At 41.9% G+C, this 18,456-nt stretch overlaps 2 protein-coding genes across 4 annotated transcripts in view; both read left to right on the forward strand.

Annotated features, from left to right (window-relative positions):
- LOC111962340 (phosphatidate phosphatase LPIN2) overlaps positions 1–3,731 on the forward strand; it is a 36,670-nt gene extending 32,939 nt beyond the window's left edge. For all 3 annotated transcript variants that reach the window (XM_023985382.2, XM_023985363.1, XM_023985391.2), the window contains exons 17-19: positions 180–447; positions 1,308–1,411; positions 1,714–3,731. In XM_023985382.2, the coding sequence (XP_023841150.1) occupies positions 180–447; positions 1,308–1,411; positions 1,714–1,861 (520 nt within the window). In that variant the 3' untranslated portion in view covers positions 1,862–3,731. The remainder of the gene's footprint in view (positions 1–179; positions 448–1,307; positions 1,412–1,713) is intronic.
- A 7,777-nt stretch (positions 3,732–11,508) lies between these two features.
- Positions 11,509–16,324, forward strand: LOC111962358 (E3 ubiquitin-protein ligase TRIM39-like). The gene is made up of 2 exons (XM_023985403.1): positions 11,509–11,750; positions 14,432–16,324. The coding sequence occupies exon 2, from the start codon at positions 14,443–14,445 to the stop codon at positions 15,991–15,993; it is 1,551 nt and encodes a 516-aa protein (XP_023841171.1). The 5' UTR covers positions 11,509–11,750; positions 14,432–14,442; the 3' UTR covers positions 15,994–16,324.
- Positions 16,325–18,456: the final 2,132 nt, after the last annotated feature.

Here is an 18,456-nt window from a genome sequence, read left to right on the forward strand (position 1 = left end):
TGCATTGGTGCCGAAACACTTGTATGTGCCCAAAAATGGTGACATTGTGACACTTCCTGGTCTGAATATGCCATGCCACATTAGAAGCTGTTGATAACCGACAAGATTATTCTATATTTCTCTCCCGCACTCTCTCTCCCCTTGCTCTTTCTCTCACTCTCTTTCTCTCTCCCTCCTAGGAACGGCTACAAGTTCCTGTACTGTTCGGCGCGGGCCATCGGCATGGCCGACATCACCAAGGGCTACCTGCAGTGGGTGAACGACAAAGGCACCGTCCTCCCCAAGGGKCCCGTGCTGCTGGCCCCCAGCAGTTTCTTCTCTGCCCTGCACAGAGAGGTGGTGGAGAAAAAGCCRGAGGTGTTTAAGGTCGCCTGCCTTACCGACATCCGAGATCTGTTCAATCCCCAGAGGCAGCCCTTCTACGCAGCCTTCGGTAACAGGACCAACGTAAGCCACACACGTACAGTACTAACACAGGCCTCGTCACATTAATGATAGACAACAGACTAACTAGATGGCCAATTCAAAACATATCGTGTAGTCTGGCAAATTTATTTGGGTAGTTGGCTGTTTAGCTATTTGCATGTATTAATGTCATTGTTATGTCCTATGCCCTAAAAAAAGCACTTGTGAATAACCGCAAATGGCAGACACGCAGTTGAACGGGTGCGTTCATAAAACCAATGCAACATAGCCTACTTCGGTTGTAAAACAGTCTCTCAAGTGCTCAGTATCGGGAGTTGAGAAAAACATCTGACACCYTTGGGAAACATGGATTCCCCTCAATTCAATATTGGCCATGTAATTTTGACAACATTATAGAATGTTCTTAGAATAGCCTACTTGACAAATGGCTCCCATGCTATCAATAGATCTCCCCTGAAACCTMAATTGAGAGACATTTGTGAAAGGTTTGTCTTAAAGTGTCAGTGTTGTATTTTGAGACGGGCTTGAATGCAATTTTTGTCTGATTCTCTGTATGGCAATAATAATGATGATGATTTTTTTTTTTTTAAGTGGTTCCTTTCAACATACAACACAATTGTCAGCCACCTTTTTGGCCCATGGTGTTACAGACCATTTTCTATTTTTGGAAAAGTGACTTGAGCTTTCGGACAAGTAAAAACTCGTAACTTTTTTAAATACATTTTTATCTTATTTTATAAATGTCAAGCCCTGGTTGATATTTTCTGCTTACTGTGTGGTAGTTCGGGGACACTGTGTTTCTAAATCCATTCCCTGGGTGATGGATTGAGGTGTATCTAATATATTTGAAATAAAGTTTGATTTGAGTGTTGTTATTTCAGGATGCCTATGCCTATAAGAAGGTTGGTGTCCCTGACACCAGGATCTTCACTGTGAACCCCAAAGGKGAGCTCATTCAAGAGAAGACCAAAGGGAACAAGTCATCGTAAGTGTACTACCCAACCGAGAAGAGTGACAGTGGTCAGTCGACTCCTCATAAGTGCACTTTGGATAAGTGCACACTCAACACGTGCAGTACAGTTTTCCCAGTCCCAATTCAATTACGTTCTTTAAAAAAGATTGCTCATGTTAACTGCATGCTCTGGTTTAGAGCATTCTGTGTCATGTCACTTAATATTCAGCGAATTGGAACTATCAGCTGACTCCTGATAAGTAAAACTGAATTCATAGAGCTGCAAAGCTGCGATAGCTCCAGCACATTATGCTCTGTGTGTGTGTGTGTCACAGGTACACACACCTCGGCGAGCTGGTGGAGCACTTCTTCCCTGAGATCTCCAAGGATGGGACGTCATCCTCCTTCCACTGCCCTGAGTACAGCCACTTCTCCTATTGGAGAGAGCCCCTACCACCGCTGGACATGTCCTCTCTGGACTAGACACACACACACACACATCACTGGACCAGTCCTCTCTGGACTAGACACACACACACACACACACATCACTGGACCAGTCCTCTCTGGACTAGACACTCGCGCGCATGCACACACACTGTCTTTCTTTCCTCACCTTTGCTCCCTTTCCRTCTCTCTCTCTGTCGATCCCTTTCTGAATTCATAAATAGCTTTACTAAGTGTTCATTGCCTGGAATATTCTAGATGTGAAAGGTTCTCATTTAATATACTCTATATCATCCTGTGTCATTCATCTCATGCAATAGAGAACAAAACTAAAGTGTATGGATTTCAAGAAATTACTGGGTGACACACACACACAGACATGCACAGAGCCAAATTGAGACCAAATATGCATCGATGACTGTTCATTTACACAACACTGTATACTTCATATTGTGGAATATTGATTGCAAAAAGTCACTGCACTGGCCGTGCCATATTGCCATTTTCCAAACGATACTGGAGCAAGGTACATTTGTGCGTCTCGAGTTCCAAAAAGAGCTTTGCCATTTTAAAACACAGTTAGCAAACCGGCATACTAGTATACTATACAAATTATAACATCCACGTACAGGCGCAACTGGACAAAAACACCCTTTTCAGTTTTAGGTTTGTTATCACTATATTTAGGTTTTAGGTTTGTTATCACTATATTTAGGTTTTAGGTTTGTTATCACTATGCCTGAACTTTCTACTTCATTTGGTGTATGCATACAATTCCATCCTATATATTGTTTTGAAAAACATATTTATTAGCTCATTGTACCATTGAGCGCAAAACAGCTTTTTAGCGAAGAAAAGGTAAGTAAGCCTTTAGCTTGATTGAAAACGAAGCCCCCCAAAAAAACAATGCCAAACAACAACGTGAGTATTTATGCTTTGTGTTCTAGTGGGACTGATCTGGAATTGTCCAACTTTCTCTCTGCCTGTACTCGCTGTAGTCCAATAGAAGTGTGTGTGCATGTTGACCCTAAAGAGTATATTGTAGCTCGAAAATACAGTCAGRGTAATGGAGAAAATGTGATGAGTAAGCCCGTCTGAGACCAAAATGACTTGAACTGCTGCTTTTGACTGGAAGCTAGCTTTTTGATCTAGTTTATAGTTGACTTCGCTATGTATTTTGAAGCTCTTGCATCAAGGATTTGGTAGCAGTTGGATACACACAGGACCCAACCAGAAAAAGGGCCCAAAAAGAATCAATGCCTAGCCCCTGTTCCCGCAGTGGTCAGGGTGGTGAGATCAGGTTTCTTGCACCCTGGAAAAAGTGTTTCAGCTCTACACAAGAGATGAGGGAGTAGGGGCTATGGGTTGTTTCAGGACAGGTGCAATAGCATAGTAGGTTAGGGGTTCATTCTAAAGTRTGGGTTAAAGCTATAGCCCCTCATTAGCTTTTGTTACGCAGAGGTGTGCTATGGGCGAGATCTTAGCAGAATGTGTGTTGCTACTAGTTAACAGTAGGCTCGAATCACACCACTCCCTTTAAGGTACTACACTACATGTTTTCGAGATGAGCCATATAGATATCTATATATGGTTTCGATATGGATTTATACTAGGCCATARGTGAATCGGGTGGTTCAGAATCGGACACGTTCCAGGGTCGAGTAAATGGAACCGGTTGGGGAATTGAAATGGCCATGGTCTGGTTTGACACGGTGCCTTCTAGCTTATATGATTCATAAGCGTTTATATGTATTGATATTTCTAAATATATTGATTAATGTAATCCAAAGTAATACCATGGGCTCTGTGTGGAGACTAGAGAAATTGCATTGGACCTGAAAAGCCCTGTCGTTGCTGTATGTTTTTATCAAATGATCTTAATATAAAGTAAATACTGTTAAACACACCATGTTTCTTTTTTGTCTTATTTTGTCTGAGTTGAGTTAGAACATGTGCTTTGCCGTTTTTAAAAAGTAGCCAACTGCAAGAGAGGCGTAGTGGTGCCTGGAGTGGGTACACTCAAAACTTTCTAAAAAAGAATTATCCTAAGCGTCCCGCCAAGCGAAGGAAACACGCCCTGTGTGAAAAATMCTATGACAAACAGTGCCATGTACTCTCAACGACCTAAAATGATAAATCTTGGTCTTTCACATTCTTGGTCTTTCACAGTCAGGCTAATCCAAATTCTACTATGCAAGTAGGCTAATAGTAGACCTAATATTGAAACATAAATGAGGCTGTCAACAGAGTTGGAAATTCACAGGTTTCAGATTTTTTTTATTCTTTTGAGGTCTGGAAAGAATCTAAGAAATGTATATTTGAGTGTAGTTTATGAAGTTAAATCATTGACAATGATTTGAGTGTACAGAATAGTTTTGTAGTTACACACTTGCAAATGATAACTGATTAGTTGTAAACATGAAAGATGAATCTGCAGTTCGAAGCACATTCTCGAACGTGTAAATGACGAGTTGTTTTTAGTTTATTAGGATCCCCATTAGCTACTGCATATGCAGCAGCTACTCTTCCTGGGYTCCAGATAAAGCGTACAAGTACATGACAAAGTACAGAGCAGTAAATAGACAAGAACTCCYTAAGATATTACATTAAATTCTAAATAAAATGTCATACAATGAGTGTACACAACATTAGGAATACCTTCGTACAACCGTATAAYTCATAATTCCATAAAATCTAGCCGTAAAACCCGAAAGTGGTTCCAATCGTTTTTTACACCATTCAGTCTGGGATTTTTTTAACTACTTCACATAAGGTCTGTGTTTTGTGTAGGATTACCCTGGTGTGACGTTTTGATAACCATYCAAATCTCTCTCTGACAAGGTAACTTTTATCAATATGTTTGCCTGTAATTAGCTAACACAACGTGCCATTGGAACACAGCAGTGATGGTTGCTGATAATGGGCCTCTGTACGCCTATGTAGATATTTCATTAGAAATCAGCCTTTCCAGCTACAAAAGTAATTTACAACATTAACAATGTCTACACTGAATTTCTGATCAATTTGATATTTTTAATGGACAAAAAATGTGCTTTTCTTTCAAAAACAAGGACATTTCTAAGTGAATCCAAACTTTTGAATGGTAGTGTATACTCAGCGAAGTGATGTTGCACGAACAGCACCACAGAAGTTTGGACAAGCGAGATGCAAGACTACACTCTCACACATTCACACACAGTATATGTGCATGAGTTAGGTGGTAGATAAAAGACCAAAACAGCTGAGCAGTTGAGCCTCGTGTAAAAGCTCTTAGTAGTTGCGGAAATTGACCCACTCAGCTGTTTCCTTTCTACATCTACGTCATATCGCTGAGTCTACCTTCTTCATCAAGCTATCCCGTTTCTTTTTACGTCAGATAGTCCAGCACCAGACAATTGCTTTCATTTTTGGTCTAATTCTCATTTCTGGAAAAGGCTTAAAATGAATGTTTAAAATCCAGGTTGTGTGACATGATTAATCAAAAGACGGAACCCTATACATGGAGTCACAGAAAGGGCAATACAGACTTACTTTTGGAAGAACCCAGAAGAGGAGGGATGCAATTTTGTTGCCCATCAGGTCATGTAACATCAGTGATATCTGGGCCTCAGTCAAAATTGTGTTATTACGCAACTAGTTCAAGCCACTGTCTGCAAAAAGTTAATTTTTTCCCCAAACGCTATATACCCCTTGGTTATGGTTTATACCTTAATTGGTATAACTGTTATSATATCAAAACCAGAACAACGAGGAACTACTACTGAATAGTTACATGGGAGACTTCTGAAACACTTTTGTGGCTGGACACCACTAATGTTTACAACTGGAACGCATTAAGATCGTTTCGCTTAGCGGTTACCCTCAAACAACTTGTTTGAAMGTGAAATCACAGTAGGAGGAGAAAAGCTAAAACCTTAATTTTGAGTTACAGCAGCACACTGACAATATGCAGTGGAAAGGCAAGGGGTTGACTGGGCCAAAATGAATGGTAAAATAAGCAAGTTGTCCTTATTGATACTGTTTTAACCCATTCTTTGTTTTTGTTGTCATATAAGTCTTTCTTGTATCAACTGAGCCATATTTTTTAAAACTGTCTGTCCTTATAGTAGCCCACACATGCATAGTAATTTTACTCCTAATTGTATGGTCTTAAACTCTCATGACTTAAAGGGCTGTGAAAACAATGAACACAATATTGGGATACAAACCAGGGGTGTATTCATTATACCGGTTCTGTTGCAAAATGTTTATTAAACGGAAGCAAGCGGAACGAAATGGGAAGGGACCTACCTGAATTTGTCCAATATAAACTATTGCTTTTCTCTGTTTGCTTCTGTTTGGTTCTTAAATGGTTTCTGTAATGAACACGCCTGGTGCATGTAGGATCTTCTGGGCTTTTCCCAGTCATGGAGGACAAAGCTTGCAGCAATGCACCTCACTGATGACAACTACTGAATTGGGAGTKGGATATGGTGGTAGTACTTCAGSGGAGTTGGTTGTGCAGAGGGCCTAGTAGACCAGAATTCAGCCGTTCTCACTCCGTAGCCTTCCGGAGGCAGAAACAAAGCTAGYCTCCTCTTGGTTTTCACTAGCAAAGACGATGTCCTGCACCCTGATGGTAGGAAGMTGCACTGGTGAAATATTACGGTACTAAAACCCATAGTCAAATGYCTTGAAACAGAGCATTTAGACAACTCAGGTTAGTGCTAGAGTTGAGATTTCATGTTGGACTCCCCAATCTTCCCCAAAGATTGTAAACGAACCCCTTTTAAGGTTACACCTAATATTATGACAGCATATTTAACATCTTAGGTGAATGGGTCAAAATTGCCCAATTGTCATTGTATACAGCAAGCTGGCCACTTCAGTAAACTTTGGAAAGAACTTGATTGTGCTCATATTTTTTGCAATATTTGAATATCAACTGACAGCTAGCTGGAAAAGGAGAACTTCACTATCTGAATGCCTTAGTTACACTACATGACAGATCTTTGGCAGGAGGGCTGCAGGATACAAGGGTGGGAAGGAGGAATGCAACTATAAAACACTGGTTGCATGTTAGTTTGAACGTGGTTACCTTTGTTTCCCGCTGMCTTGAGAGAAATATATATTTGACAGTGATAAACAATAAATTGGTKGTTCTAAAACACCTAGATGAAAGACAGATTCACCCATTCAGTCTTTTAGGATCAAATCTTTATTTCAKAATAACAGTAAGGAATTCATAGCAGATTACTCACATTTCAAGCATCATAAAATACTTTGTCAAATAACACATTAAAGTATAGTTCTACTACCAAAATCCTACATTAGTGATTACAATTTGTGAAAACATACACCACTGTTAACATTCATGTGGTCTATACAATGTACCGTACACTGTTGGGCAATTGCAACCAACATTGGCCGTAAGGTGGAGATTTCTATGTTAAATAGATATTTTGCAAAAAAATTGTTTTCCTACATACCTTCACTACATTCAWTGGGTCTGCATGACATTTTTGACAACTTCATTAAAGTTTAGGGGATGTTCCACTCAAAATACAAAGAGATCACCTGGTTCTAGTGAAAGGTACAGTACTCTGTTTAGGCATGAAGGTAGAACATAAGAGTGACTGTAGCAGATCAGTGGGGTCTGAAGGAGTGGAGTCACAGCTGGTTAGTCCCCTCAGCCTGGAGGAGAAAATAGATTGGACATACTGTAACAGCATTATACATTACAATACACACAAATACAAGCATCATTGGAAATAGCAGTGAAAAGGTGGCCTAATTACACAGAGCAAAAAAATATAAACACAGCATGCAACAACAAAGATTTTACAGAGTTACAGTACATATAAGGAAATCAGTCAATTTAAATACATTCATTAGACTCTATGGATTAGACTCTAATCTATGGATTTCACATGACTGGGAATACAGATATGCATCTGTTTGGTCACAGATGTGTGGATCATAAAACAAGTCTCTGGTATCTGGTGTGACCGTCATTTTCCTCAAGCGCAACATCTCCTTCGCGTAGAGTTGATCGGGCTGTTGATTGTGTCCTGTGGAATGATGTCCCACTCTTCAATGGCTGTGCCAAGTGAGGTTGAATATTTTCCRGGTATTTAAAACATGTTCCATCCCAAGAATAAATCACTTTTCTCCCGGGTAACKCAGTATTTTCCCGTTCAGAAGCATTATTAAGCATATACTGTAAATATGTCTGGCTTTGATTAAAGCTTTGATCAGCATGAATATTCAAACCTGTTGCTACCTGAGCCTGATTAGCCATATATTATACTGAACAAAAATAAACACATGTAAAGTGTTGGTCCCATGTTTCATGAGGTGATATAAAAGATCCAAGAAATTGTCCATTTGCACAAAAAGCTTATTTCTCTCAAATGTTTGAGCAAATTTGTTTGCATCCCTGTTAGTGAGCATTTGTCATTTGCCAAGATAATCCATCCACCTGACAGGTGTGACATATCAAGAAGCTGATTAAACAGCATGATTATTAAACAGGTGCACCTTGTGCTGTGGACAATAAAAGGCCACTCTAAAATGTGCAGTTTTGTCACAACACAATGCCACAGATGTCTCAAGTTTTGAGGGAGAGTGAAATTGGCATGCTGACAGCAAGAATGTCCACCAGAGCTGTTGCCAGAGAATTTAATGTTCATTTCTCTACCATTGTCGCCTCCAATGTCATTTTAGAGAATTTGGTAGTACATCCAACCGGCCTCACAACCGCAGACCATGTGTAACCACGCCAGCCCAGGGCCTCCACGTCCGGTTTCTTCACCTGCGGGATAGTCTGAGATCAGCAGCTGATGAAACTGAGTATTTCTGTCTGTAATAAAGCCCTTTTGTGTGGGAAAAAAAAACATTTTGATTGGCTGGGCCTGCCTCTGCAATGGGTGGGCCTGGCCCCAAAGTGGATGGTCCTATGCCCTCACAAGCCCACCCATGGCTGCGCCCCTGCCTCAACGTGAAAGTCATAGATTGGGGCCTAATTTATTTATTTCAATTGACTGATTTCCTTATATGAACTGTAACTCAGTAAAATATTTTGTTGCATGTTGCGTCTCTTATGACCGAAAAGAGCTTCTGGATATCAAAACAGCGATTTACTCATCTCGAACTGGATGAAGATTTCTTCTTTAATGAGATCACCAGCTGTTCCGGATGACTGTGTGATCATGCTCTCATATTTACACATCGAATACAATTTAACAGTTCCATTTCACGCCATGCTGTTKATATAAATAATAAATTATAATCTAACGGTTTCTTGCAGTTATTCATCCCGGGTAAAGGGAGTGGTTTTGGGAAGTAAATCCCGGTAAATCTTGGTAACCGGGTTCCCGCCATTCAATCCTAGTGCTAAGTTGCTGGATATTGGCGGAAACTGGGACATGCTGTTGTACACATCAATCCAGAGCATCCCAAACATGCTCAATGAGTGACACCTCTGGTGAGAATGCAGCCCTTGGAAGAACTGGGACATTTTCAGCTTCCAGGAATTGTGTACAGATCCTTGCGATATCACTGAAACATGAGGTGATGGCGGCGGATGAATGGCACGACAATGGGCCTCAGGATCTCATAACGGTATCTCTGTGCATTCAAATTGCCATTGATAAAATGAAATTGTGTTCATTGTACATAGCTTATGCCTGCCCATACCATAACCCCACCGCCACCATGGGGCACTCTGTTCACAACATTGATATCAGAAAACCGCTCGCCCACATGACGCCATACACACTGTCTGCCATCTTTCCGGTACAGTTCAAACCAGGATTCATCCGTGAAGAGCACACTTCCCCAGCGTGCCAGTGGCCACCGAAGGTTAGCATTTACCAACTGATGTCGGTTATGACACCAAACTGCTGTCAGGTCAAGACCCAAGTGAGGATGACGAGCACACAGATGAGCTTCCCTGAGACAGTTTCTGACAGTTTGCACAGAAATACTTCGGTTGTGCAAACCCACAGTTTCATCAGCTGTCCGGGTGGCTTGTCTCTCCTGGACAGCCGGCATGGTTACACGTAGTCTGTGGTTGTGAGGCCGGTTGGACGCACTGCCAAATTCTCTAAAACAACATTGGATGCGGCTTATGGTAGAGAAATTAACATTAAATTCTCTGGCAACAGCTCTGGTGGACATTCCTGCAATCAGCATGCCAATTGCACGCTCCTTCAAAACTGAAGACATCTGTGGCATTGTGTTGTGTGACAAAACTGCACATTTTAGAGTGGCATTTATTGTCCCAAGCACAGGGTGCACCTGTGTAATGATCACACTGTTTAATCAGCTTCTTGATATGCCACACCTGTCAAGTGAATGGATTATCTGGGAATTTTTATTTAAGCTCATGAAACATGGGACCAACACTTTACATTTGTGAGAATGTTTTATGCCTATTTGAGTAGAAAGTGTACTCGTTTGCTTTTGGATTATGTGCTCGCCAGGTATAAATTAGGTTGTAATCAGAGTATATGTTGGAGAGCCTTGGTTGCATGTGGATTATAATGTCATTCATGTCTGTCCCAATAACCAGATGGAATTCAGTTAATTCTAACAATATGCTGTTCAGAGAATCAAAAAACGTAGGATTATATGTATTTGGGGCATACACATTAATAAAGGCAATTTTCTTCCCATTATGGATACATTTAATGAAAGTGATTGTGCCTTGTTGGTCTTTGCCTTTATCCAAGATGGTGATTTTGTGTTTCTTATGTATTATTATGATACACCTTTAGTTGTGTTTGGGCTGATGTAAAAAAGCAGCCAGTTTATACAAATGTTTCTGCATTCTATGTGCGTCCTTGTGGAGCAGGTGTGTTTATTGGAGCAATATAGTTTCTTGCTAGGATATCAAGACAGCTGGAACGTTTGATAGGACAATTTAGCCCTTTCCAATTCCAAGAGAGAATAGCTAGCGTTGACATTTTTTTTCATAAAGGAATGTTATATTAACGATATAATTCTTCTCTTTAGTGGTGATAAGCCCATTGATGTGTAACAAAAAGCAGGAACCACAGGGAAACTCACCCATTGGTCACTCCCCACCCAGAAAACCCTTCATGTAAACTCCCCTCCCCCTTCCTAGCCCTCTCTTCACAATCATTCATCATGGCCTGTAGGCCAAGTCCTCCCTGGGAGATAAATTCAATAGCCTTATTAAACAAAGGGGGACACGAATCAAAAAGAAGAAGAGGTAAAAAGCTATTGAGTAGAAGCCCATATGGGACTGGCCATCTCTCATTAGCAGTAGTAAAAAAAAGTTGTAGGGGAATAGTGTCCAACTTATATTGCCATATTTTGCCCATGTAGGGATTCAATGTGCTGTAGCCCCACAAGGAAGCAGCCCCAGTCCGTGTGACACCTCACTATACTGTATTGTCCATTGGTCATTCATTGAAAAAAAAAAAAAAGTAATGTTTTTTTATGTGGTCTTGACAGAATGATAAAATTAGTATATATTTTTTTTATATATACCAAAAATGTACTACATTCGTGGAACGACCCAGTTGCATTTCACCCATGGTGATGGAGCTCTATATTTAGCCTACTCAGTATTAGAGAATATGACTGTTCTCTATTTTATGACTAAATGTGAACGCCCAGGTAACGTGCAACATATAGGGAAGTAGGCAAATATTTCTTATCTTCATGGACAGGCTGGCACTTGGTGGAAGTAGGCTARGGCTAATTTAAGACAACTATACATTTTATACAGTTTGCGTTTGACTATTTAACCTTCAGGCCTAACTATCTACATGGGATTTTTGCGCTGTCATTCAAAATACGTGCTCTGAACATGACAGGTCCTCACCTGCCAATCCAAAKATTCCTACGCATTGCGTGTGAGAAAACAAATATTGCATTTTAATTCAGTCATCACTACCAAACAACAGGATTGTAGGTAAGTAAAACTTTTTTTTATGGTTATTTGATGCTGCATAGGCTGGGTTTAGACAGGCAGCCCAATTCTGGTGATCTAATTGGTCAAAAGACCAATTAGTGAAAAAAATATCAGAATTGGGCTGCCTGTCTAAACGCCAGAAATAGGTTACCTCTGGTTCGTCGGCCATTCCTAAAGGGTAAATTAATGGGGTTTCTGGAGGGTMTTTGGATAAGTAAGGAGTATGGAGATCTGATACATTTTGTTCTATGAGATAATATCAATCAGTTAACCTTTATGAATTATGAAGCCTTTATGTGCTTGTTTTTAGTACATAAATGATCCAAAATTCACAAAGTGATGTTAYSTGATGATGATTATCTCATAGAACAAAATGTATAAGATCTTCTAAGCCTGTGTTTACCCCAGACCTTATTTCCAGCTTTTCTCCAAAAACCCTCCAAAAACACAATTCATTCCCCATAGGCTTTGGCCAACGAGCCAATGGCGAAGTTACCCTCCGTTCGTGCCTACAAAAATACGCCATTACTATTCAATCAATCACATGTATTTATAACCCCCTTTTTACAACAGCAGATGTCACAAAGTGCTTATACAGAAACCCAGCCTAAAACCCCAAAGAGTTATGGATCGGTGCAACAGGTCAGCACCTCAGGATTAAAAGTCAGGCGGCTTTTCATAGCCGAYCATTCAGATGTCKAGATAGCAGGAGAGAAAGAGAGAGAGAGCGAGCGAGATCACAGGGAGTTTAAACTTAGCTTGGGTGCCAGTCTGTTTCTGCTCTCTTGCCAACTCCTGATGGAATTGTCACACCAAACTTTAAGCATGACAAGAAGTGGAATGATAGCTAAACAGTCTGGTACCCAGGCTAATCGTGTTATCCCATTGCAACGCCCCTAATATGCTAAATCCATATTGGACCTTGAGCCTGATAAGGGACAATACATTTTGTGGTGAGATCATCTGACATGTTGCCAAAGTTTAGCTGAGTCACTCAATCAACAATTGGAATATTGGTTTTAAACATTTCTGACTTTCTTTATTAATTAGGAACAAATATAGACTATACCTCACTCTCAGAAGAACTAGAGGACATGCTTAGGGTAAGATTTGTTGCATTTCTAGACTAGTTCAAGTCAAATAAATAGAGTTGACACATGCACTCAATATAATTAGGCCTACTCTACAAGAAGATGTACTAATATATACTGAACAAAAAACATAAACGCAACATGCAACAATTTCAAAGATTTTCCTGAATTACAGTTCTTAGAAGGAAATCASKCAATTGAAAGAAATGAATTAGGCCCTAARATATGGATTTCACATGACTGGGCAGGGGCGCAGCCATGGGTGGGCCTGGGAGGGCATAGACCCACCCATTGGGGAGCCAGGCCCAGCCAATCAGATTTTGTTTTTCCCCACAAAAGGGCTTTACTACAGACAGGAATACTCCTCAGCACCGCTCTCTCTGTTCGATTAACCTGAAATTATTAAAAATGTACTGGGTAGGTTTCCTTTAATTATCCTGAGGAATGTAACACACATAAATCAGGTTTTGCCCCTCCGAACACATACTCTGACATGGGATACACTCACACAGTAAAACGAGTCCTATATCGACATAACCTGAAAGGCCGCTCAGCAAGGAAGAAGCCACTGCTCCAAAACCACCATAAAAAAGCCAGACTACGGTTTGCAACTGCACATGGGGACAAAGATCGTGCTTTTTGGAGAAATGTCCTCTGTTCTGATGAAACAAAAATAGAGGATAATAATGACCATAATGACCATCGTTATGTTTGGAGGAAAAAGGGGGAGGCTTGCAAGCCGAAGAACACCATRCCAACCGTGAAGCACGGGGGTGGCAGCATCATGTTGTGGGGGTGCTTTGCTGCAGGAGGGACTGGTGCACTTCACAAATTAGATGGCATCATGAAGAAGGACAATTATGTGGATATATTGAAGCAACATCTCAAGACATCAGTCAGGAAGTTAAAGCTTGGTCGCAAATGAGTCTTCCAAATGGACAATGAACCCAAGCATACTTCCAAAGTTGTGGAAAAATGGCTCAAGGAAAACAAAGTCAAGGTATTGGAGTGGCCATCACAAAGCCCTGACCTCAATCCTATAGAAAATTTGTGGGCAGAACTGAAAAAGCGTGTGTYAGCAAGGAGGCCTACAAACCTGACTCAGTTACAACAGCTCTGTCAGGAGGAATGTGCCAAAATCCACCCAACTTATTGTGGGAAGCTTGTGAAAGGTTACCCGAAATGTTTAACCCAAGTTAAACAATTTAAAGGCAATGTTTATGTAAACTTCTGACCCACTGYGAATGTGATGAAAGAAATAAAAGCTGAAATAAATAATTCTCTCTACTATTATTCTTCTGACATTTCATAGTCTTAAAATAAAGTGGTGATCCTAACTGACATAAGACAGGGAATTTTTACTAGGATTAAATGTCAGGAGTTGTGAGAAACTGAGTTTAAATGTATTTGGCTAAGGTGTATGTAAACTTCCGACTTCAACTGTTTACACTACTAATTGCTTGCAAAGTGTCTTGAATTTCTTTTGAGGTTACTCACCTTCCATGAGGTTACTCTCCTTCCATGTTTTATTCTTGTCTTTTCTGTTGTTGTTACAACTCTTTTTTGTTGCTTTTTTATTGCGCATTCTAGAGCCTGCCAACATGTCACTGTGTGAGACTGAAGGACCCTTGRTGCTGGACCTGAGCTGCCCTATCTGCCTGCAACTCTTCTCTGACCCCGTGTCCCTGCCCTGCGGCCATGTCTACTGTTTGGCCTGCCTTGGGAAGTACATGGACACTGACACGGCCAACCACTTCTGCCCTGAGTGCCAGGTCAAGTTCCAGGTCCCCCAGGCCCTTGGGAATAACTTCAAGATGTGCAGCATCATCGAGAGCTGCGAAGCCACCACTGCAGGGCAGGTCAGCTCCGTCACAGATGGAGATGGTGGTGATTGCCACCAAGGGGTAGTGTCGCCTGACCAGAGCAACGATGAGACGTCTGAGTGTCTATTAGACATAGAGCAACAGGAGCCACATCATACAGGGAAGGAGGCCTCTGAMACAAGCTTGGGAGATGCGGCTGCAGTGTCCCCTACTTCTCAGAAGGAAGAACTGCTGGTGGATGTAAGGACCGAGACAGAGACGGCGATGATGGACAAGTCTAAACTACTATTAGCATCTCAGGTAACGGAGCTGACGCTGAGGCTTCAGTTGGCTGAGGACCGACTGAGGGAGGAGGAGACAAGGGAGGCCGAGGTCAGGACCACCAACGCCCTGTTGAGAAGAAGGGCGGCCAAGCTGCTGGAGCAGATGACGGAGCTGACTCTCAACTATGTTAGTGGGATGACGGAGTTGATCGAGATGGAACTGCGTCCCAGTGAGGAGAGCATGGGCGGACGTGTGCGCCAAGCCACTGAGCTCAGGGAGAAGTTYAGGGAGGCCCAGCTCCGAGCCAAATCGCTCCTGACCGAGCAAGACAGTGGGGTGTTCAGTGACGGGCTTCGGGCGGAACAACCGCTCATCATGGAGCTGATGGTCCAGAAACCTCTAGAGGAGTTGGACAACAAGTCAAAAGTGAACCCGAACCGTGCTTGCGCTGAGCTGGAACGGAGGAGTGCGGAGTTAAGGGCGGGAGTCGGGGCGGCCCAGCGCTCTCTGCGCTGCGTCCTCAACCCCTCAGAGGTGACCTTTGACCTAGACACGGCCCACCCCAGCCTGGTCCTGTCGGAGGACCTGAAGACGGTGACCTTCAGCACCAAAAAGCAGCCCTACCCGGCCCTGCCAACGAGGTTCAGTAGCTTCCTCCAGGTTCTGAGCACTCAGAGCTTTTGGGGAGGCGAGCATCGCTGGGAGGTGGAGCTGGACGGATCTTCTCCGTGGATAATTGGGGTGTGCTACAGCGAGGCGGTAGCACGCAGCGGGCTAACAAGCGCCCTGGAGAGCAGCCAAGGCTCCTGGTGCCTGATGTGGTTCAACAACCTGCTGAGGGCTTTCGAGCAGAGCCATGACATCCCCCTGAAGAGAACCCTGGCAGTACACAGACTGGAGATCACGTTGAGCTTTAATACTCAGAGGCTGAGCTTCTATAACATCAGCCAATGCAGTGGGAAGACTCACGTGTATACCTTTAAGGCGAACCTCACGGAGCCGGTGCATCTGGCATATAGGATGATGTCAGGCCAACCGAAGGCACACATAACAGTATGCTCCTGAACTGTCATTGGAACAAAAGAGAACCACATACAAGATTACATTGACTCTTGTTTTTATTCATCCTGTATTCATATCAAACTTTTTTGTTATTTACATGTAATTGTGTTTCAAGTGTTTGTAGAGACAGAGGTGTTTTGGTCTGTGAATGACAGTAAAGAGAAAGAGTTCTGGTTTACATCGAATGACACATAACCCTTTGGTAGCGTAGGCCTCATTGAAATGACCAAACTAATTGATTTCCCCACATGATTTGCAAATCTCCAACAAAWATGCCCTTGTTCTTCAATGAATGTATGTTTTTGTCAATAAAGAAACGGTTTGGAACAATAAATTGATGATATGTCAAACCAATGACTGTATACAGTTGCTAGTGAAAGCCTACACAGTGTTCACATTTTTCTGCCTTAAAATTAAATCTCCAAAGAGAATACATTTTACATTTTTCCCATRGATCGACACAACCAACTCCACATTTCCAAAGTTAAAGAAAAATTCTAGAATATTTTCKAAATTAATACGAAAAACAAAGATGTCTTGATTGTGTTTGGACAGATTTTGGAGGGAATAAACCCTCTCACATGGTCCTCTCGRATTGCCTCTTCCTCTCTGATAACATGTGCAGTTTGAGCAACTCCAGGAAGTGACTTTGCAGGCTAGATCAAGTGTTGCCCCTTCTCATTGAGTAACTCAAGTTGAAGGCTGGGGGTACTGCAGGCTGCCGTTGGCAACTAAAGTAACCTTATAACTTCTTCTGTGTGCGATTTTAAAATAATCGGTTCAAGGACATACATCTGGTGTATTAGAAGCAATTCACTTTAATGGGGAATCCTGTTTTCAGCAAARYCCAGTCAAGTTCCCCTGCTRAGATGTTGCATGCATCAACCAATGGTTGCGTGCTACATCATCGACTCATAGACTGACAGATTGCTATAACATGTGATGTGGTTATTGAAGCTGATACTTCAAATAACTATCATTACATACCTATCCAGGCGTTGTACAATCTGGCATGCGGCAGCAACGTCTGGGCAGAGGAAAGCGTCCAATGCCTGCTGTATGTGGTCGGCCGTGAACATTCATGGCTTCAATAAGAGGGGGCAGTCATTCTCCTGTGTCAAACAGATACCGATGGGACCCCTGGCATGGAGTGCTACAATGTATTGAATGCAGTAATAGTTAGGGTTTGTCTTCATATACACAAGATACATTACTGCCAACCWAAATTGTTTATATGTAATAAGAATTGTAAAGTATTACATATTACTGGTTACATCGATGGGACCACAGTGGAGAKGGTAGAAAGCTTCAASTTCCTCGGCGTACACATCACTGACAAACTGAAATGGTCCACCCACACAGGCAGTGTGGTGAAGAAGGCACAACAGCAACAGCGCCTCTTCAACCTCAGGAGGTTAAAGACATTTGGCTTAACACCTAAAACCCTCACCTTTACAGATGCACAATTGAGAGCATCCTGTCGGTCTGTATCACCGGGGGTGACAACTGCACCGCCCACAAACGCAAAGCTCTCCAGAYGGTGGTGCGGTCTGCCCAACGCATTACCGGGGGCAAACTTCCTGCCCTCCTGGACACCTACAGCACCCGATGCCATAGGAAGGCCAAAAAGATCATCAAGGACATCAACCACCCGAGCCACTGCCTGTTCACCCTGCTATCATCCAGGAGGCGAGGTCAGTACAGGTGCATTAAACCTGMGACCGAGAGACTGAAAAACAGCTTCTATCTCAAGGCCATCAGACTGCTAAACAGCCATCACTAGCACATCAGAGGCGGCTGCCTATAGACATAGATTAGGAATCACTGGCCACTTTTAGAAATGGATCACTAGCCACTTTAATAATGTCTCTGTATCTTGCATTACTCATCTCACAGGTATTAACTGTATTCTATACTGTTCTACGGTATGTTAGTCACTTTAATTGTGTAAATATTGCATCACCCATCTCATATGTGTATATACTGTATTCTATGCTATGCCACTGTACCTTAGCCCAATGCCGCTCTGATATATATGTATATTTTCTTTATCCATTCCTTACTTAGATTTACGTGTTTTTGGGGTATATGTTAGAACTGTTKGATATTATTATTAGATATTACTGCACTGTCGGAGCTGGAAGCAGAAGCATTTCGCTACACCGCAATAACATCTGCTAAACACCTGTATGTGACCAATACATTTGATTTGATTTTGAACATTAGTTATAACTACTATTAATTGCTATATTTATTAGCATAAGTATTTTTTGTAATACTAAAGCCATTTGATTTTCACGTTTGTATACCACCATTCCTAACAGGACACACTTTTTTTTAGGGCACTTCGATATAACGTATTTTTCGTAGCAGGTCAGACGCATTTTCCTAACCTTAATCTCAGTCTCCTAACCTGCTTGGAAAAACTCATATCAGTATCTAAATGCAGTGACATGAGTGGCCGTG

The sequence above is a fragment of the Salvelinus sp. IW2-2015 genome, linkage group LG1 (assembly GCF_002910315.2).
Source record: "Salvelinus sp. IW2-2015 linkage group LG1, ASM291031v2, whole genome shotgun sequence".
NCBI classification, from domain to species: Eukaryota; Metazoa; Chordata; class Actinopteri; order Salmoniformes; family Salmonidae; genus Salvelinus; species Salvelinus sp. IW2-2015.